Source organism: Podarcis muralis, chromosome 14, assembly GCF_964188315.1.
Source record: "Podarcis muralis chromosome 14, rPodMur119.hap1.1, whole genome shotgun sequence".
In the NCBI taxonomy this organism is placed as follows: domain Eukaryota; kingdom Metazoa; phylum Chordata; class Lepidosauria; order Squamata; family Lacertidae; genus Podarcis; species Podarcis muralis.
In genome coordinates this window covers 5,458,792-5,480,319 of record NC_135668.1, presented here as the reverse complement: position 1 = coordinate 5,480,319, position 21,528 = coordinate 5,458,792, and the positions used below count along the sequence as shown (strand labels likewise).

The 21,528-nt window shown below is 44.6% G+C and overlaps 1 protein-coding gene across 4 annotated transcripts; it reads left to right on the top strand.

Moving 5' to 3' along the window:
* Positions 1 to 3,860: 3,860 nt before the first annotated feature.
* MINDY2 (MINDY lysine 48 deubiquitinase 2) lies at positions 3,861 to 20,632 on the top strand. Of its 4 annotated transcripts, XR_003703620.2 has the most exons (10): positions 3,861 to 4,843; positions 9,329 to 9,386; positions 12,449 to 12,540; positions 13,323 to 13,481; positions 14,004 to 14,106; positions 15,082 to 15,224; positions 16,083 to 16,256; positions 17,051 to 17,248; positions 18,234 to 18,353; positions 19,493 to 20,632. XR_003703620.2 is itself a non-coding variant. In XM_028705523.2 (9 exons), exons 1-9 carry the CDS (start codon positions 4,025 to 4,027, stop codon positions 19,616 to 19,618), a joined length of 1,872 nt encoding a protein of 623 aa, XP_028561356.2. In that variant the 5' UTR covers positions 3,863 to 4,024; the 3' UTR covers positions 19,619 to 20,632. The 4 variants fall into 4 exon arrangements, 3 of the variants coding, with proteins under 3 accessions (XP_028561358.2, XP_028561356.2, XP_028561357.2); XM_028705523.2 differs by lacking the exon at positions 18,234 to 18,353 and having other exon boundaries at positions 3,863 to 4,843; XM_028705524.2 differs by lacking the exon at positions 18,234 to 18,353 and having other exon boundaries at positions 3,864 to 4,843; positions 12,449 to 12,513.
* Positions 20,633 to 21,528: the final 896 nt, after the last annotated feature.

Genomic DNA, 21,528 nt, shown 5'->3' with positions numbered 1-21,528 from the left:
GGAGTGCACCCCGCCGCGGAGATTCGAACCGCCGACCTTTCAATCGGCAAGCCCTAGGCGCTGAGGCTTTTACCCACAGCGCCACCCGCGTCCCCCAGGGTCTGGGAGACCTGGATTCAAATTTCCACTTAGCCATGAAGCCCACTGGGTGACCTGGAGCCAGTTGCTCTCATTCAGCCTAGCCTAGCCTACCTCATGCAGTTGTTGCAAGTACAGTGGTCCCTCGGGTTACATACGCTTCAGGTTACAGACTCCGCTAACCCAGAAATAGTACCTCGGGTTAAGAACTTTGCTTCAGGATGAGAACAGAGTTTGTGCAGCGGTGGCGCAGCGGCAGCAGGAGGCCCCATCAGCTAAAGTGGTGCTTCAGGTTAAGTACAGTTTCAGGTTAAGAATGGACCTCCGGAACAAATTAAGGACTTAACCCGAGGTGCCACTGTATAAAAAGGGGAGCAAGGAAAATCGGGCAACCACCTGACCTCCTTAGAGGAAAGGTGGAATATAAATACAACCATAAAAGTGTCTTAGAACACTGTGGTATGAAAATATTTGTAATATATGAGTTAGGTTCCTCTGGCACTAGCAAGAATGTACAGGTGTCTCCTGTCTAAGAGTCTGAATGGCAGAGCTAGATATTGGTTGGCCGCTGGTAGAAACAGGATATTTGGCTTGATGGGCCTTTGATCTGTTGCAGCTGCATGGGTTTTATTCAGTTGCTATCTGTGCTGGATGGACAACAGATCAAACCAATGGTGCATGTGACTTTGGAGTGGCTGCATAAAATTTTAGAAAGTTTGAAATGCTTTGCTATGTGTATGCATGTTTGTTGGAATATGATTGGCACTTTGGGGGGGGGGATAACTAATGGGTGTTATTGAAAGCAAGTTACACTGCTTAAAAGGCTTTATTTTGAACCGAGTGATGTGAGAAGCACTGTATTGTTGACACAGAAGGCCTCCTCTCCACAATTGTGTCCTTTTTGACTGCACACAGGAAACAGCTGTTTCCAGAGAACACAGATGAAGTTGAAAACAAAAGGCAGTTTCTGGCTTTGCTGTCCCATAGTGCCATGCAGCTGTGGTTTGTCTCATGTAGCCCTCTGTGATGAGTATATTTATTCTTTTACAAAGAGGTGTTGTGGGGCGGGGCAGGAAGCTCTGCCTTTTGTTTCACTAGAGGGGCATGCCTGTCATCTCCTGAGGCACTTTTTGCAAATATTCTGCATGTAAAATATAAAGTTTCATTCCCCAACAGAGAAATCCACAAAATAAGCTAAGCAGAGGGGGGAGAAAAGCCAAGCTGACACTTTGAAGGCTTGTGGCTATGATGGCTGTTATGCAAACACCTGCACTTCAGAATTGACCACTTCCTTTTAGGTCTTGGTGCAGATTAATCCAAGCAGAAGTCCCTGCCCCAAGGAGCTTACATCAACAGTTTTACCATGAGTGGGGACAATGAGAGAGGAGGGGAAGGAAAAGAAAGGTCTTTATCCAGGGATGATATTCGGATTCTCCCTTCCTGAGAGGAATCCTACTCAAGGTTTTATGTATGTATTTCATTTATATTCCACCTTCCCTTTTCATCCTCAGGACAATACTGTGAGGAAGGTTAGGCTGGGAGTGAAGGGTTTCAGGGCCAAGTGGGAATTTGAACCTGGGTCTCCCAGGTCTAGACTGGTACACTGGCCCATACTCTTTCAGAGATTTGATATGGGCGTGAGTGAGGGGGCTGTCTACAGCACCTAGCTTTCGGTGTCACTGAAAGGCTGGAAATTGTCCTATTTCAGTTATTTGTGTATATTTTCTCCCAGGAAGAGGCACCTTTGGGAATCTGCCTCAAGTGCCAAAATAACTTGGCTCGCCTTGGACATGGCAAGCTTTCTCTGTGAGATGCCACCAGGCTTTCCCAAGAGGTATTGTTACACCCATTGATTTTTGTCTAGAAAAAGAGGTGCCAGAATTCACCATGAACTCCTCCCTTGTTCTCTTATAATGACAATGGCATCCACCTTAGAGTAGCCGGAACTAAGTTCTGGCTGAAAAAAGCCCTGGATACATCCAGTGCAGATAGATGTCCTGGTCCTCTGTATGCAGTACAGTGCAGATGGAGATAGCAGAATGGGAGGAAGCAGTTATAATGTGGGGCAGGCATAGGGTGTATAAATTTATTGTGCATAGAATGCTATGCTTGTATGTATTGTGTTTGCATCAGACTCTTAACTTCAGGGTCTTGGTTCCAAACCCCGCATGGGAGAAAAGATTCCTGCATTGCAGGGGGTTGGACCAGATGACACCCCCCCCCCAATCCCCATGGTCCCAACTATGATTCTATTAAAATATTTTGCAAAGAGAACTTTGCATTAGGCATGCTTGTCTCTAGCTAATGCAGCAGATGTTTCCATTTGAGGATTTATGCTAATTGATGACTCATTGCTGTACAGTGGTACCTCGGGTTACAGGCGCTTCAGGTTACAGACTCCGCTAACCCAGAAATATTACCTCGGGTTAAGAACTTTGCTTCAGGATGAGAACAGAAATCATGTTCCGGTGGTGTGGCGGCAGTAGGAGGCCCCATTAGCTAAAGTGCTGCTTCAGGTTAAGAACAGTTTCAGGTTAAGAATGGACCTCTGGAACGAATTAAGTACTTAACCCGAGGTACCACTGTACTAGAAAGTCTAGCAGAGATCTCTCACAGAAGGAAGATGGACCCTAAGAACACAAACGTCTCAAGCAGTGGATGGAGCCAACAGCAGGAGTAGAAATTAACCGTTTTAACAAGCAAGTTACTTAGGATCTGGGACCAGAGAGAGGAAAGCTTTTTGAACTTGTAATAAACAAAAATCTGCCCTTGTTCCCTTATGGGGGACACAAGAGCCCGTATAGAGTCCTTTGTAGGTTTTCCATCAGTCTGAGAAAATAACAGAGGCCAACCAGAGAATATTGAGAAGCAAAGCAGCTAGTCAGCCTGATCTTTATTGAACTGTTGCAACAGGGTGCTCCCCTCACCCGCAGGAGGAGGAGGACCCAGAACAAAGGTGTGCCTGCCCTTATATAGACATTTTAAATTCCCTGCCCTGGAGCTCAAGACCACCCCTCCATACATCATACATACATCACACAAAGGGTGTAACCCAAGACCACCCCCACAAACATCATACCTACATCACAGAAAAGGTGGTCTACAACAGAAATTTGAATGCTGTTGTTTTGCCTTATCTGATTGCCTTTCCTGGTAGTCTGGCCATTCCTTTGAGATGATGATTTCTTAATTCCTGAGACAATGGGAAGGTTCCCTCACCCCCTCCCTCCTTGCAGAGAAACACTTGATCACCTTGGGAGTCAAAATGATTTCAGGACTCTTTTCCTGTGCTGCTTCAGACATGTGGTTTATATATTTATGTATGTGTTTGGTTGGAACATTTATTATGTATATAAGACCTTCAATTTTTTAATTTCAAACTGCATTCAGGATTACAAAGAAGACTTGGATAGCATCGCTAGTTTGTTTAAAAACCAATGCGTTGCTCTGTGTTTTGTAACTTTTATTTGTAACTACCTTAAGACTGATTCCAGTAAAGCTTTGACACACATTATTGAGGCGGAGAGCAAATTCATTTCTATTCTGCTCTGCACAAGGTCCAGATCAGGGAACTCACTTACAGCAACTCTAACAGAGGGGGCGGAAGCTGCGGCCTTGTGTGGGGGTCTATGTGGGGGTGTCTGTCTGTGTCCCCCCCCCAAACGGTCCCCCTGTGTTGGACAATCAGCCCCCTTGACAGAGGACTCCCCACCAAACCGCGCCCTTTTTCGCACGCGTCACGCGCATGCGCCCCGCAGCCGGCCCCTCCCCCGGGCAGGGCGGGGACGGGGCGTGGCCTCTGCCTGTCATGGCGTCCGAAGGCCGCTTGGGCCAGAAGCAGCCGTCTCGGTCGCGGCGGCGGCGGCGGCGGCGCTGCTCATGCTGCCGCCGCCTGTAGCGGAAAGGCCTCGCTGACCGGGGGAGGGGGAGCTGTCCGCCGAGGGCAATGGAGGGCCTGGCGGAGCTTCCGCCCCCGCCAGCTCTGCTTCCTCCCGCCCCCCTGGGCGCGCTCGAGCGGGGCGGCGGCGCCCCTGAGGCGAGTCGCGTCTCCCCTCAGGAAGAGGCGGGAATCGCCTCAGAGCCTGACGAGGCGGCGGCGGCGGCATCTGAGGAGACGCGGGAGGAGGAGGAGAAGCGGCGAGGGGCGGGAAGCTCTTCGACAGTCCTCTCAGAGGCGGCCGCGTCCCTCGCTTCCCGCCTGGAAGAGCCGCGGCCGGTGGCCGCCCGAGATGCGACGACGCCCGAAAGCCCCTCCCGGGCCGAGGCGACCGCGGCTCCGTCCCCAGGCAGCGGCGGCAGCAGCGGGGTCTCGCTGAGCCCGGCGGGCGGCGAGGAGTCGGCGAGCCTGGCCGACTCGCTCGGCTCCTTCTCCAACCTGCCGTCCTGCGACGGGGCCAGCATCTCCGACCTCAACGGCGGCGGCGAGGACGACGACGACGACGACTCCGAGGAGGCAGCGGCGGCGGCGCCGCCCAGGAGAGCCCCTGTCGCCGGCGGAGAAGACGACGACAACGAGGATGGAGTCAGCCCTGGCAAGGGGGCTGCGGCAGCAACCGCCGCCGCCGCCTCTTCGTCGTCCTCCTCCGCCTCGCCATCGCCGCTCCTGCTCCTGCCGCCGGGCGCCAAGGAGCGCTTCCCGGGTCAGTCGGTCTACCACATCAAGTGGGTGCGCTGGAAGGAGGAGAACACGCCCATTATCACCCAGAACGAGAACGGGCCCTGCCCGCTCCTGGCCATCATGAACGTACTGCTCCTGGCCTGGAAGGTGCGTGGCGGGGCTGGGGGAGAAGGAGCAGGCCAGCTGCACGCCTCGCTGGCCTCCCGAGGGACAGGCAGCTTCCTAGATAAAGTGGCCAGGAGGGCTGTCGTCTTTCCTTATCCTTTCAGGGGAAGGGCCCGCTGGCAGGGGCAGAGCACCTGCATTTTGCATTCAATAAGATCGTGGGTTCAATCCCAGGTACCTCCAGGTAGGGCTGGGAAGCACTTTCGCAGTGGCATCCTGGAGATCTTTTGGGCAAGAGGATGAGTGTGATCCCTCTTGTAAGGCTGCTTCCTCTGTTACATGTGTGGATGTCTTCCCTTGTCTGCCATGCCCAGGAACTGATCACCCTATGTGCAGAGGTGCAGTTGCACCCAACATTATTTGCACATGCGTGACATCACTTTGGCATGTTCCTTTGAGATTGTCAGCGATCAAAGAGACACGTTAGTGCAAATGCCCCCTTAACATTCAACAGGCAGGGCACCCTGCCCACAGATGCTGAGTGGGCCTCCTGGAGTTGGCACAACTGCCTAGGTGAATTTCTCTCTGGGTATGGGCAGAATGCAGGTGAGATAGCTACTTTAGGAGGCTGATGCTGTGAGGTTGGAGGCACAACCTGGGACCTACCCTGTGATGCAGCTCCTGGAATGACACTGCCTCATTGCCAGAATTGAAGTAAGGTGCAACTTACTTGCTAGTCGTTTCTGTACATAGCAGGGGTCTTTCCCTTTGCCTCAAGCTGCAAGCCCTGGCAGGGTGCCTCTCCTTTGGAAGTTTTCTACAGCTCCGCAGTTCGTCTTGGGAAGGTAGAGAGTCCCAGGTTCAGTCTCATACTAAATAGGATCTAGTTTGCACATGGTTAACCAAGCTATGGTTTATTGAGCCTGCACAAGTGTGCTGTCAGAAAGGAGCTCAGACCCAGTTTGCTTCTCCCTGGTTCTCTTAGTTTGGTGCAGTGTGCTGCTAAGCCAATGTTTGGCTTGTCATGTCATCTAAACCCAGGCTCACAGTTAAGCTCTTTTCTTAACCTCAAAGTTGTATCAAGAGTCTGGGTTTGGACAATGTGTTAAGCCAAACATTAGTTTAGGTGTGACATGCACCTCACTGAGCTGAAGACTGGGAGGGGGAGCAAGGCAGCTGTGATCTCCTCCATGGGAGTCCACACATTCATCCTAAGCCCATAGCATTACATGTGAATGCATTCTATACCATCTAGCCCAATATTGTTTGCTGTGACTGGTAGCTACCCTCCAGCCCAGGCATAGGCAAACTCCGACCCTCCAGATGTTTGGGACTACAATTCTCATCATCTCCGACCATTGGTCCTGTTAGCTAGGGATGATGGGAATTGTAGTCCCAAACATCTGGAGGGCCGGAGTTTGCCTATGCCTGCTCCAGCCTCTCAGACATGGGATAAAGTTTATTCCCACCATCCGACCCTTTTTAACCTGTGGTGTAGGAAGCTGAAAGTGGGACCTTTTGTTTGCAAAGCTGTATTTGCTGTTGAGGTGAGGTACATACAGTATGTTGAAAAGAACCAGTGCTATTTTTCTAGAAAAAGAGGTGCTGGAACTCACCATGAACACCTCCCTTCTTCTCTAATAATAGCAGTGGCGCCCACCTGAGAGATGCCTGAGTTCCTGAGGTGCCGGAACTGAGTTTCTGTGAGTCCTGACTGACAAAAGCCATACAAAGAACATATGAAGCAAGTAGCCTTAGGCACATTCAGACCTGTCGTCCATCTATAGTCCTGGGCAATTTCATCTGACAGAGATCTATAAAATATGCCCCTGTAGCTAAAAGCAGAAGAGCATGTATGTATGTGTTCTGCCACATAATTGTAGCCAACCAGCCCCTCACATGATGACTCCAAATGTTGCTGCCACTTGGAGGAGCTAATAGCAGGTAGTGGTCCAACAGGCTGACTCCGTCTAAGGCAAGCAATGAGAGAGCCAGCGTGGTGTAGTGGTTAAGAGCGGTGGACTTGTAATCTGGTGAACTGGGTTCACGTCCCCGCTCCTCCACATGCAGCTGCTGGGTGACCTTGGGCCAGTCACACTTCTTTGAAGCCTCTCAGCCTCACTCACCTCACAGAGTGTTTGTTGTGGGGGAGGAAGGGAAAAGGAGATTGTTAGCCGCTTTGAGACTCCTTAGGGTAGTGATAAAGCAGGATATCAAATCCAAACTCCTCTTCTTTAAGGTCTGTGGAGGCGCAGGGATGGACTTTGGTAATCTTTTATAATGTGGCACCCTGTGCAAGGCCAACATTTGGCACCCCAAATGGATCTTCTCAATTATGGATTTCCTCATTTTTGTACTCCCTTGGCTTGGTGCTCTGTTGTGGGGAACCACCTGTACCACCCTAAATCTGATGCTGGGAGGTGTGAAATGACTCCATTACTGTTTTCTTACCTCTCCTTCTGTTTTAGAAGCCATAACTCAGCTTTTGATTCCATGCTGTGATTACAGAAGGTTCCAGGTTGACCTCCCATTAAAAGAATTTTGTCTGTTTCCTTAATACCCAAGACACTGACAGCCAGTTAGAATACACTAACAGTATTATTCTTGCTAGGTGGCTGACTAGGTACAGAAGGAAGCTAACATTTCTTTTATATTCTGCTTTTTAGTCCCAAGAGGCTTTACAAGTAGCTTACAAATAAAGTAATCTAGTATGACTATTTTGGGTACAAGAGAGAAGCTAGTTTTGAGAAGGGCTGTGATTGCCTTTAGCCAAAGATACTGAAAGGAGTGGTAAACTGGGAGCAAATGATAAGCTCTTCATGTTTATCATGATAAGCTTTTTCATGTTATCTCCAATTTGATCAACTACTATTAGATTAACTTGGGTTGGTCTGAAAAGGGTTTATTATCCTAGTGGTAAAAATCACATGTTTTGCTGGGGATTTGGCAGTAGAATTGCAGCAGGGAGAAATTTCATTTTTGTGCTGTTACAAGCCTCACACAAACAGTTTCTTTGCATCTACACTTTCTTATTAAGTAAAACATGAACTATTGAACATTGGCTTCCTGTTGGGATATTGTTTTCAAGAATAATGCATTTGTTACCTGCCGAGTTAGGGGAGGTAGTGTTGCGCAAAACGTTGCAGGTGTAGTATAGTAGGAAAACACATACTAAACCCACGGAACCTACTGACTTTTAGTCCCCTGGCTAGTGCATGGGGCAAGAGTGTGCAAATTCCTTTCAGCTCTGTATATCTATTTGCAAGGTGCTGGAAACCTAAATCAAGCTTGTTTCTCAGACAGCACTGTTCAGAACACAGAGAGCCGTGCCAAACAACATTGTTACAAACAATGTGATATAAAATGTGATATGTTCCATCTTAGAAACCAAGTTATTTGCCAAACAAATCTCATTCTGGAAATGCGTGCAGCATCTTACAGAAATGGAAATAATTATGGTCTCCATATACAGTAAAGGAATGTGTACATATGGCATCCTTTAATGTTGAACATTAACTTCTCCATTTTGAAAGTTTCCATGGAAGAGAGAATTACTTTGTCAACTAATGCATCTTCTTTAACCTTACTGCTGCCCGAAACATTCCATTTGCAATCTGTGTCCTCGCTATTTTTCTCAGTGTTGTTAATGTAGCTTTGAACAGTAGTTCAAACATACATTAACAGCTCTGAGAAGCATAGCAGTTCAGCAGCTCAGATAATTTCATCTGTAGCCCAGCATTCAGAATCTTAAGTGATGCTGGGATTTGTTTCCACCAAGAGACCCAATGAAATTCAAGTCTTCCTGAAAGACAGTCCTATGCATATGTTGCCATAATTTCACTTCCACAGTGACCTAGCCACACACTCTATTCCAGTCTGGTAAGGCTCTTTGGGTCTCGATTGTGTACCAGGTGTTGATGCAGACTTTATATAAATTGTTGAAAGTTGCACATCATAATGATTTTGGTAGCTTCTGCATTTGAGGAGACATTTATGTTTCTTTGCAATCACAACAAAAAACAGGTATGCAGTGCTAATGCTGCTGACCACTTGCAGTATGCTTATATAGTTCTATATAAAGGAGTAACCTCTGTCGACTGAAACATAAACACCAAGGGACTTATTTTGGAGCCTAAACTTGTGAGGTGCTTCAATATCAAAGACAACTAAATACTAATACTGCTTTTCTGAAGTATATAGAACTCTTAAGTTGTGGTAGTAAAAACAATCCATGGAAAGAGAAATCATCAAAAGAATAATAATATCTTCTGCAGCTTTTCCTAGATGTAGGGATTTGGAAGCAGCAGAGAAATGTGTCTCTCTCACTTGGGGAGTTGACCTTTGTACTTTGTGATTTTTAATATGGTTTCCAATAGTTGATAGGCAGGCTTATTTCTACATGTAACAAAAATATCTGTGGCTCTTGTACATCTACAGTGCAAATTTGGATATTTAACTCTTACAAACTTTTATTGTCTTTTAAGTACTGTAGAAAAACAATTGAGCTTAAATTCTCTTCTCTCACAGGTGAAACTGCCACCAATGATGGAAATCATAACTGCTGAGCAGTTGATGGAATACTTAGGTTAGTACTAATAACACTGCATGTGTAATTTGTATTGAGAAAAATGGTTAATTCCTAAGCAAGGATTGTTTAGAATCTGGCAGGATAGCCTGCTTGGCAGTAGTTGAACATTTAAATTAGCCTTGAGCCTGTTGTTAACTTTAAAATATCATGGGTGTAGTCAGCTTGTGGGTTGGAGAAGCCTGGCTATGCTAGAGTGAGAGGATCCTTGGACACTGAGGGACTACTTTAGAAGCTATACATAGCTTCTAATTATTGGGGCCCTAACTAGCTCACCTTTGCCTACTAAGGACTATTCTTTCTCTCTCCTCCCACTGGCCCTTCACTTTGGATCTTGGCACATGGTTGGGAAACAAGGGCCTGGGGATTTGTACCCTACCCTTCTCACTGATTTGGTTAGTTTGGGTGATGTAAGACTGCAAATGTTATTTCTGTTCTTGCATTTTGTCTCTTTAAATTTGAAAAGGAAAATATCCCCAACACTTGCTACAATTGGCATGATTTCTATGGGAAATCAGATTTTTCTTTAGTTAAAATGGAACTGAGTAGGCTAAGAAGCAGCATTCACAGTCCAGCAGTCCTGAAATGTATTGGTTCATTCTGCAGAGGGAGTTCAGCGGCTCCACTTTAATTTCATAGAATGGATTTGCAGGGGCCATGACTCATTCTGCCCTTAAATACTTCAGAATACTATAGACCTGTTTGGTTTTCTCTCCAGGGAATAATTTAACAGCTAAAAATTGAGGGATGCTACTCAGTAATACAGTGGTGCCTCACAAGACAAAATTAATTCGTTCTGCGAGTTTTTTCGTCTTGCGATTTTTTCGTCTTGCGAAGCACGGTTTCGGAAAAGTTTTGGAAAAGCTTCAAAAATCACCAAAGTCTTCAAAAACCTCAAAAAAGGCTACCACACCGCGTGCTATGAGTTGCTCCTCAAAGTCAAGTCGCAACTGTATTAACGGTTTTAAGAAAAAGGAAACAAACTTGCAAGACGTTTCCGTCTTGCGAAGCAAGCCCATAGGGAAAATCGTCTTGCGAAGCAACTCAAAAAACCAAAAACCCTTTCGCCTTGCGAGTTTTCCGTCTTGCGAGGCATTCGTCTTGCGAGGTACCACTGTATAGGATGCACTGATTGATATATACTGTAGGAACATTATAGCAAGGGTCAGGGAACCTTTTCTGCTCCCTTTAATGGGATGGGAGTGGGAATTCCTTTTGGGCTGCATGCTAGCCATGGGCTGGTCCAGAGCCAAAAGAAAGTGGGGCCACCCATTCTCTCTTATGTGGTGAATGTGGAGGAAATGTGGAGGAAAAGAAGGGGAAGGAAGAAGTGAGCTGCCAGAAAAGGTCAGAAAAGGCCAGAAGATCAGTCACTTCTTTCAAGTAGCTCACTGTATTTCTGTACTGGAGGAGGAAGAGAGGTGTCTTCTTTGCTGCCCTGCAAGGCAGCACAGTGGGCTTTGGGGGGGTCTGAGGAGGAGAGACTAAAAGCGGGAAGGGAATGCACCATGGGCCAGATGTTTTGGCTGCTCTCCACACTTGTTACAGAAGAAGTAATCTATTGGTTGCTCTTTAGGTAGTATTTGTTTTTGTGGTTGCTAATTGGTGATAAAAGGTTGATACGCTGGAAGCAAAATCTTGAATGCACAATTTAAAATATTTTATGTTACTGAAGAATATAACAGTTTGAAGTGTTAAAATAGATGTTAAAGCTGATATAAACAAGAAGAAGCTACTCAAAGTTGAGTGGGGAATGTAAAGCTCAGGCAAGCATGATTCAGGGAGAATGACTCTCTTGCCAAAGCTTAATCCAGGCTTCACCAACCTGGTGCAGTCCCAAACATCTGGAGGGCAACTCTCATCAGCTGCAGCCAGCAGAGCCATGTTGAGGTTGGGTGGGGCTGATGGGAGTTACAGTGCAAAACATCTAGAGGGCTCCAGGCTAATGAAGGTTAGCTTAAATCTTAATGTTTTCCCCACTTCATTTCTCTCTCTGTTTGAGTTAATCATAGAACCATAGAACTGTAGAGTTGGAAGGTACACTGAGGATCATCTAGTCCAATCCCCCCCCCAAAGCAGGAATATCAACTAGAGCAGGCACCACCAACCTTCGGCCCTCCAGATGTTTTGGACTACAATTCCCATCATCCCTGACCACTGGCCCTGTTAGCTAGGGATCATGGGAGTTGTAGGCCAGAACATATGGAGGGCCGAAGGTTGGGGATGCCTGAATTAGAGCATCCATGACAGATGGCCACCCAAGCTTTGCTTAAAAAGTCTCCGCTGAACAAGAGTCTGCCACCTTCTGAGGGAGTCCATTCCACTGTCAAAACAGCTCTACTTGTCAGAAAGGTATTCCTGATGTTTAACTTGAATCTCTTTTCTTGTAACTTGAAGCCATTGGTTCTGGCAGCCTTTAAGATATTTGAAGGTGGCTATATTCACTCCTCTCAGTCTCCTCTTACCCAGCTCCCTGCAGCAGTCCTCAGAAGGTTTGGTTTCCAGACCCTTTATCGTATTGGCCACCCTCCTCTGCACACATTCCAGCTTGTCAATATCCTTCTTAAATTGTGTTGCCCAGAACTGGACACAGTACTCCAGGTGTGATCTGATCAAGGCAGAAATAATCACTTTTGCACACCTTTGGAGGACAAGTATTGGACACTCTTCTTGTATCTAACCACACCATTTAATAACAAAAGGCTCAACATTCCAGTTACCAGAATGAATCAAAAGTTGAAATTGGCAGGTCAAAGTACAGGTTTTTAGAAAAACTAATTTTATTGCAACAGATTATTCAGCATATAAATACACTCCTTGATTTGTCTCATAAATTCCAGCTTTGTCTTTCGGGGCATACCTGAAAGGAAGCTGACTCATGCTAGTAAGCAGCAGCTTTCTAATTTTGGGTATTTGCTTGCATCTTTACAGCCTCTCACAACTAATCTCCTCTAATTGATAGTTTTTTTCCTGTGAAAGAACCAATAAAGCTTTAACAAGATTAGATTGCTTTTGATTATAAAGTTCCAGCTTTCAAATTAGAATCTTTTGTTTTCTTATAGGGGACTATATCCTTGATGCAAAACCAAAAGAAATATCTGAAATTCAGCGCTTAAACTATGAGCAGGTAATAAATAACAAGCTCTTCTTAAGAGTAAGTGGCATTTTCTAGTAGTGAATTAAACCACTTAATCTCTCTCCCCCTCCCCATTCATATTGTAAAGTTAAAGCATCTGTTTAATCATATTAAAAGCAAGAGTAAATCAATGGAAGACAGACTGCTACATTAAAGAAAGAATTATGCATTACATATAGCAACATGAGCTACACTCTTTATCTTGTTTGTGAGATGAAATTCTTTAGTGAATTAACCTACAGTTCTTCTTTCTGCTAAAATCTAGTTAACAAATGATAGGATGGCTTAATTTTTCTCTGTAATAAGTTTGTTTTCCATTACTTTCATAGAGTTTTTAAGTAATAAAAAACTTGAAGGGAGTAAATTACCAATAAGAAATTTGCAGTGAGTTGAGAATTTCCTGTTTCTCCTGAAAAACCTGAAGCAGTTAATTTTTTAATGACGGGCATTTGCTAACCCTTGGTAGATTTCAATATGAATCAGTAAAATGTGTTAAATGTTATTTATTTGTTAAAAGCTCGTGGATATTATTGCTCTCAGAAACTATGGTTATAAGATTTGGACATTTTATGTCCTTTGGCAATGTTTTAACATATTGGTAAATGAGGTTATAATCTGATTATTGGTCAAGTCTCATCCTACAGTAAATGATAATTTTTTATACTTTCTACTGTCTTCATACAGCATTAAGAACTCAACAGCTTCAGATTTTTTCTGTAATCTGCTTTTAAAATACTGTTATTAATACTGGTATTGTGTGTTGACTGATGCAAACAGTTAAGTTTTCCTTTTTTTGGCAGAATATGAGTGATGCAATGGCAATCTTGCATAAGCTTCAGACAGGTCTTGATGTGAATGTGAGGTTCACTGGTGTACGAGTGTTTGAGTACACACCTGAATGCATAGTGTTTGACCTTCTTGATATTCCATTATACCATGGATGGCTAGTAGATCCCCAGGTAAGCAAGGAGAGGGGATGTGTTAATCCTATGGGTGTGGTTTATGGAATTTGTCCCCAGCTCAGAGGATGGCCTGTAAAACAAGTTCATATAAGAACTTAAGTGAACATTTAAAAGCTACAACGGATAAACACAAAGATAAATATAGTAACTAAATTTTTTACAGATCCTAAACACCACTAAAAGTGCATCAGTACAGCTGCCTTCCAAGAAATAGCATGGAAGGTCCAAAATGTGGCTTTGAGGAATTGCAGAGTGTGGGTGCCACCACAGCAAAAACCTTTCCAGTAGTCACCCAGCTCCCTTCCTAAAAAAGAATCATGCAAAGAATGATACTGGTGGATGGGCAGTTGCATATTGTTTTAGTCATCATTGTGGACTGGAAAATACAACGTTATATCATTCCACCTATGTGTGCCATCACAGTAGTGTGTTTTTAACTATTGGTAGCATTAACTTGTCTTTCTCATAATAGACACAAAATATCAGTCAAGCTTGGTGTACCCTTTCTCTCCCCCACAGACTGCTGACATTGTGAAAGCAGTTGGTAACTGCAGCTACAATCAGCTGGTGGAGAAAATAATTTGTTGTAAGCAGTCAGACAACACTAAGCTAGTTGATGAAGGTGGGTGAATTGCTTAAGAATGTTAGAAAAACACTATTTGATCATATCAAATGTCCAACTAATCCAACATCCTTTTTTCAAACATGGACCAGTCAGAAGCATTAAGACAATGCTGTCATTCTTCAGCAACTGGTAGCTGACATGAATAGAATCCATAAGAACTTAAGGACCCTGCTGGGGCAGACTAAAGGCCCATCAACCAAGCATCCTGTTTCCCATAGTAACTAACTGAATGTCTCTGGGAGGCCCACAAGCGGAGCATGAAGGCAATGGCCCCACCTGGTTGTTTAGCAGCTTCCACAGTTATAAAGCCATCTTGGTCACATGCATGAATGAGGCGTATTGGGGGGAAATCTCTGATTTTAAGCATAGACCTGTTGAGTAGAATTCAACTAAGTCCTGCTCAGAGTAGACCCACTGAGATTAATGAACAATTAATGTCCAGTAACTTAAATGGGTGTGCTCTGAGTCGGACTAGCATTGAATAGTCTGTGACTGCAATCCAGTGGCCACTCAACCTAGAAGCAAGCCTGTAACTCTGCTTCACAATCAACCTCTTCATCTCATTTGAGTCTAGCAGGCTTTGTAGTAATTGAATTCCTTTTTATTTTATCAGCAAACCATCCTTAACTCAGCTGTTTTACACTGAAATTGTCTTGTCCTCCATGCGGTTCTAAGTTGACACTCTCCAATTTTCAGATAAATGTCATGCTTAGCTGGGTACTACAGTACAGCAGGTTTAGGCCCCAAATATCTGAAATATGCCTCCTTAATACCAAAGAGTCTGTACTGAAGATAAACAGGGGGGTTCCTCTTGCTATTTCCACTACCCTTCATAATTTTTGGGTGTGTGTGTGGCCTGGGAGAGGGTCTTTTCTGTGGCAGTTTATAAGAGGTGTCTCTGGCATTGTATAGTGTTTTAAACTGATTTTAATATTGTATTTTTAAATTTCAGTAACCCACCTTTCTTCGCAGGTTCCATAGCAGAACAGTTCCTAAACAACACAGCTACTCAGTTGACCTACCATGGGTTATGTGAGTTGACTTCCACTGTTCAAGAAGGAGAACTATGTGTGTTCTTTAGAAACAACCACTTTAGCACCATGACCAAACATAAGGTATATGGCTGTGAACAGTTTCTGTATTTTATCTGAGCTTGTTAACTAATGAAGCTCATGAGTTTGTGGCCTGCTCCTAGTTGATGTCCATTTGCCCCTAAAGTGTCATGTGGCTGCTTTGCCCGAGAACAGGGATAAGGAACCTGTGGCCTTCAATATGTTAACTACTAGTCCCATGTCACTGACTATGCTGGCATCCCCGATCTTTTCCTATTGAGGAATGTGTGTTGGCTTCTAAATGTGTTTCCTTTGGCATATTTTCAAACTCCACATACATGTATGCTCAAGTAGTTCAGTTTTAATTCTTCTCTCTAGGGTTGTAGCTGTGACTTGATGATCAGCCTTCTTTTACTAGAATCCTGTGTATCAAAATGTACAGCCAATGAATTAAGTTGATATCCACATCTGCACACTGTTATGCCATTAGATAGTGCCATGTCTCCTTGAATCTCTGCTGGGTGCATTCAGAGACTATAGTGTGGGGAACCTGCAGCCCTCCAGTTGTTAGACTATACAACTCCCATCATCCCTGGCCATTGGCCATGCTGATGGGAGTTGGAATCCAACAACTTATGGCAAGCTGCGCTTCTGGAGGAAGTATAATAATGCATGAAATAGTCGCAGATGTGAAATTTTAGCTGATAGCTATAAACTGATGATTGACTATGGAAAGTTGCATAACTGTGCAGCAAGGTTGCAGACTCCACAAGTATGGCTCCTAAAGCTAAAAATACTCAGGAGATGGTCACTAACTTCATCTCAAACAATGGACATGGTATTAGCAGTATTCAGCGCTCCCTCCCCCATCCAAATTAGTTTCCAACAACACATGTGTAAAAGAATTTCCTTTTCGTTTAGGGCCAGCTTTATCTCCTGGTGACAGATCAGGGTTTCCTTACAGAAGACAAAGTTGTTTGGGAAAGCTTACACAATGTAGATGGGGATGGAAACTTCTGTGATTCTGAATTCCATCTACGACCTCCATCTGATCCAGAAACAGTATACAGAGGACAGCAAGATCAGATAGACCAGGTAGATTTGCTTTGCCTTTTCAGTACTTGGGATGGATGCAATTTCCCCACTAGCGCTGTATGTAAATCGTGCCTTGTGTCAGCCTTCTTTTCCCTCTTGATTCTCTGAAAGCAGAATAAACTAGGCAGAACTCAATGTCTGCTTCAATTATGTAGTCATGTAGCATAACATTATGTTTCTTAAGAACCTCAGTAGAGTCATGCTGAATCAGACAGAAAGCCCTTCCTTTTCCAGTATCCTGTTCCCCACAACAGTGAACCTGATGCCCCGGGAAGCCCATGAGGAGGGCAACAGCCCTCTGCACTGCTGTCTTCCAACATTTGGTGATACCCAGAAGCATGCAGTAACATTTAGCCATTGAGAGCCCTATCCATGACTTTGTCTAATGCCCTTTTAAAGACATCTATAAGGACACTGGATTATTTGAAATAACATTCTCCGTCCTTGAGATCTTGAGGGCAGGCAGGAGGTATCTGAGGGATACCTTTTGTCCATGATATCTGGAAGCATGAGTTGAGGATGGACAAAAAGCCTGCTAGATTCTGTACACTAAAAGCTGCTGAGTGATCCAGCAGTTACAACTTGTAACCAAGTCAGGGCTGCATGGTGCCCAGCAATTTTTTACCCAGTTCATTGTGGAAGGAGGCTTCACACATCAGCTTTCATGCAGCTGCTGAAAGTGATATTTCTTTTGTGTATGGAGGAAAGCTGAAAATTTGGATGGTGGATACAATCTCACTGGTTGATTGTATTGTGCCAACTAAAGCAGTGTTCACCATGGATTTACATAATAGGATTATCTGATGGCATTATCCTTGCAACAAGAGCAGCAAAGCCAAGACATTAATTGGGAGCAGATACCAGAAGGAATCAGTGACCTTGAACTTGCCAAGAAACTTCAGGAAGAGGAGGACAGACGGGCTTCTCAGTACTATCAGGAGCAGGAGCAAGCTGCTGCTGCCACCGCTGCCACCGCTGCTGCTCAGGTTCAGGTACGGAAGTTTGGCTCCTGGTGGCCCTTGTAGTCATGTCTTCTGCATGCTTGCATGGAAGCTTTTCCTGTTGAGTTGGTTGGGGCTGTAGCTCAGCGACAGAGCTGGGAAAGTAGTGCTGGGAAAGACTTCTGTCTGAAACCCCGGAGAGCCCCTGCCAGTTGTTGTAGACAACACTGAGTTCACTGGACCAGTGATCTGACTTTAACTGTTAACAGTTCTGGAAGTGTAATGCTGAAAGGCGAGGTATAAATTTATCCAAAGAATTCTGTAGCTGGACAGCTGATGTGTGGTATGGCTCCATCTGGGGCAGAAGTCCTTAGAACATACATTAGGGTCTGCTTTGAGAGGCCTTCCTGAGGACTTCAGGGACCAGGTCTGCCTGCCATTGTTTGGCATAAAAGTGAGTTGCTAGAGCCTGTATCCCCAAGGCCCATTTGCAATTTTCTCCAGCAAATGCACACATCACAAATCAGTGGACACTCGGGGGTTGTTTTCTCCCTTGGGAGTAAATGGGGCCTGTTGCGCCCTCTGAAAGGCCCAATGGGATGTGCCGTGGCAGCAGCAGGCTCTGTTGGGCCTTCCCACTGCAGTGGTGAGCTCCACTGGAGCCCATCGCAGTGGTGGGAGGGCCCGACAGAGCACATTGCAGCCACAGCAAGCCCTGTTGGGCGTGACAGGCCTCCTCCCACGGTGTGACATTGCACGTTCTGGGCTTCCACAATGTTGGGGGGAGCCTGGCATTCCTGCATAGACCTGAAGGGGTGACCCTGGTAAAATGATTAGCCATGTTGGCTGCTGGCACTGAGTAGTTTTCAATAAAAATAAATAAATTCTTAATTACATCAAAAATAATTGACAATATGTAAAATTCAGTTGGTAGCTGTAGGTTTCACACCCTGAAAAACATACATGATTACTGAACAAATGCGGAACACACAGTGCAAAATCTGTAAATAATGCAAGGGAAATTTTTATTTTTTAGATTTCACTTATGGATGAAATTGTTTCTTAGAGGCTGAGGATTGGTCTGTCTTCTGCATGTTATACACCAATATATTCCTAATTTAGCCTGCTATCTGACACTGATCACATATCTATTGAGGTAACCTAATGTAAACTAATGCTTCCCCTCCCTTTTCATCTATCGGCATATTTTCTTTCAATGACATGGACTTTAACATGGGGTGTTTGGTACCATCTTGAGGGATTAAGGTACTATTTTTTATAGTTGGTGTCAAGCACTGAACTCCTAAAACCCCGGGAACCAGCAGGTGCCAAGCAACCACAGTTGAAAAACCAACCATGCAAGGTAGTGCAGCTGCTACCATGACACTGGTCCAACTAGGCTGGACCAGGAAACTCCCATAGCATTACCAGATATCGCATGACATACACTGGGACAAGAGCAAAAAAACAGACTGTCTGTTCTTGTACCTCTGGTCTACAAAAATTGTTCAGTAGCTATGAAAACTGGATTCAGTAATAAGGCTTCCAAAAAAACTACATCAGGGTTGAAATGATAGATTTATTAAAGTACTGGTAATTAAAAATAATACCATAAAATCAAACCTGCATACTCTGAAAATACAATTAGAAAATACAGTTTGGGAGTACATTTGGGAATTACAAAACAGAACAAAAACAGCAAAGCTCACTTGTCCAGCTGCATACAAACTGCTAAGAGCCATTTATCTCACAGAAACTCAGCAAATAGCTCACAGGTGTGGCAATGGTGCTGCGAACAAAGATGTGAGGCAACAGACAAAAGAGTAAAGGCAACTTCATGAAATGGAGCTAGATAATCTGCTTCATGAAGGCCTGCCTGAGGCTGACAAGCCACCTTTCCTAGGAATGGAACACAAAGTTGTTAGGCTATCTTTATTTGTCTTTATGGTGGCACAAGAATCACTTTCTTTGCAACAAGTTCACACGGAGTGAATTCTGAAGTGAGTGGTGGGCCTCCATCTTCCAGAAAACGAAATGTGAAAATTCCTAATGTGGTGGGGAGTAGTTGGGGACAGTACACTACACTCCAGTGATGAACTTGGCTGGCTGGTCACCATTTGATGTTCAGCAGTGCTTGGCCCAGTGTGGACAGTATCTCTTAATTGGCCTTAATGAGTGTTTCTAAGCATAAATGATGCCTGGCTGATCTGTTCTGAGCCTTTCTTTGCCTGAGCAGTGGATGAAAATACTTCAGATAAATAAGCTGCCTTTCCCCCTCCCCTTTCCTATTGATAGCAAGTGCAAGGAGCTGCGTCTCCATCAACTGGAAGACAATCTGGGAGTAGTGAGCGGAAAAGAAAAGAACCCCGGGAGAAAGAAAAAGAGCGAGAGAAAGAGAAGAACAGCTGTGCCATTCTATAACAGGAGGGGGACTCTACCTGGACCCAAGCACATATCCTTGAAACACAAACAAGGAATTCTAAGGACTCCAAGCTCCACATGCCGCCTGTGCCTGATAGCCCCACAGAGGATGGTGCCCCCAAGACCATTGAAGTCATGCACGCTCTCTTTCAGAGGGATTTGAATGAGGCTGCCTCTGCCTTCAATGCATTGTGAGAAAATGACCACCTTTGTGGAGGGGGAGTCCACACTGCCACAGGTTTTGACCTGTTGGAACATAACTAACTCAAAATATTTGTTAGTAAATCTGCTTGTCTCTGTGATGAAAGGAGTTAAGTGGTTCTCCTATTGGGCTTCTGCCAGAGGTCTGTACATCAGTTGCCACAAGAGGACCATTTATGGTGTGAAAGCAATCTTTCAGGCTTCTGGGCATCTCGCAGCCTGTAGCTCACCTGTTTTATTGGCTTTTGGGTAGGTGTCCCCTGAGCTGTCTTCAACCTAGGTGAGACCTGGGTCTGAAAAGTATTGGTTAAGATTACTCAGAAATGGCAAGAGAAATGGAGGCTTGTACCATATTTGAGTCAAGCTCACCATTGTACTTGGCCCTTTTCTGTTCAATACAGATGAGTGAGACCAGAGCTGTTCTATTATTTATTGATCTCCTCTATGCAGGAGTAGGTGACTGGAAGGAAAAGCTGATGTGCTGTAATCTGTGGAATTAAAATTGCTTGATACTTGCCTCGCCCCCCCCCCCCAAAGTACCTTGGATGAGTAATATGAGGATGTGTGTGATTATATGCCTTATCAAGTGTACTGTAGGTAGATAATCTGTTTCATGTCCATGCAGCTCTAAAGCACACTTCCACAGAGTATGAAAATTGTTCCACTACGCTCTGGGGCTGTGGACCTAACTGCATATGCGAACGAATCTCCTGGATTTTGGTGGGACTTACAAGGCAGTTATGGAGGGAAGGAGCATTGAATATTTGGAAAAGATACTTGGCTGTAAACACTTAAAGTAGAACTTTGGGGAATCACATTTTATAGAGGACAGCATACAAATGAACATGCTACTTCTCATAGTACTGATAGTATTGAATGTTACTGTCAGAGGGAGGAAATTCCAGGCCATCCTCACCAGGAAGGCGTTGGCCTTCATCCTTTTGATAACTTTATATGTCAGTCCGTAGAGGCTACTTGCTACAATCACAAAGCCTGGATAATTGCATCTATAGACAAACCTCATCCCTGCCTAACATTCAGTGTGGCAATCTTTCTACTGAGGTGGTTGGTAACAAGGTGCCATTGAAATGGGAGGGTTGGATGCTTCCCCCCCTGAAGTTCCTTTAGGAGCAGTCTAATAATAAGATACCCTGTTTCTAACTTCCATTTTGCAGCAGCACCAAAATACCTTAAGTCTCAGATGAGGGGGAGGCCGTGCCCTGAAGTTAGTTCTAGCCAAAGTCATTTCCATGAGAGATGCCTACTGCTTGACAGGGTGCGTGTATTTGTCCCCTTTAAATTAAGTCTAAAATATTGGCCTTCAACCATTGGTCTGAAAGGTAAACATTTCTGGCAAATTTGCGAACAAACAGAATGGCTTTATTCAGAACTGAATTTACCCTTGTATTGCATAACATTTTAAAGAGTATCTCTTCTTGTACTACTTCAGAGTATCTTATTTCACATATGCACATTACCCTAACCCTCTGTTAGACAATAGTGCCATCTTACATTATGGATGAGATTTTAACACATACGTTAGCACAAAGCTGTATCAAGGCTTTTCTTTTTGCAGAAAAAATGCGAAGGTGTTTACATTAAGTGTACGTTTGTTCCATTTCCAGTCTGTTTTTACATTGGCAATTGCAATAGTCAGTCATAGTGAGAGAAATGCCTGATGCTCCTATTCATTGTTCCCTCTTCATTTA

What these genes read in the sequence shown, in the direction of transcription:
- MINDY2 (XM_028705523.2), top strand. Translation starts at nt 4,025, where the DNA reads ATGGAGGGCCTGGCGGAGCTTCCGCCCCCGCCAGCTCTGCTTCCTCCC. An exon ending in GCAGTTGATGGAATACTTAG is followed by an intron (nt 9,387 to 12,448) that starts GTTAGTACTAAT and finishes GTTTTCTTATAG; the next exon opens with GGGACTATATCCTTGATGCA. An exon ending in ATAACAAGCTCTTCTTAAGA is followed by an intron (nt 12,541 to 13,322) that starts GTAAGTGGCATT and finishes TTTTTTTGGCAG; the next exon opens with AATATGAGTGATGCAATGGC.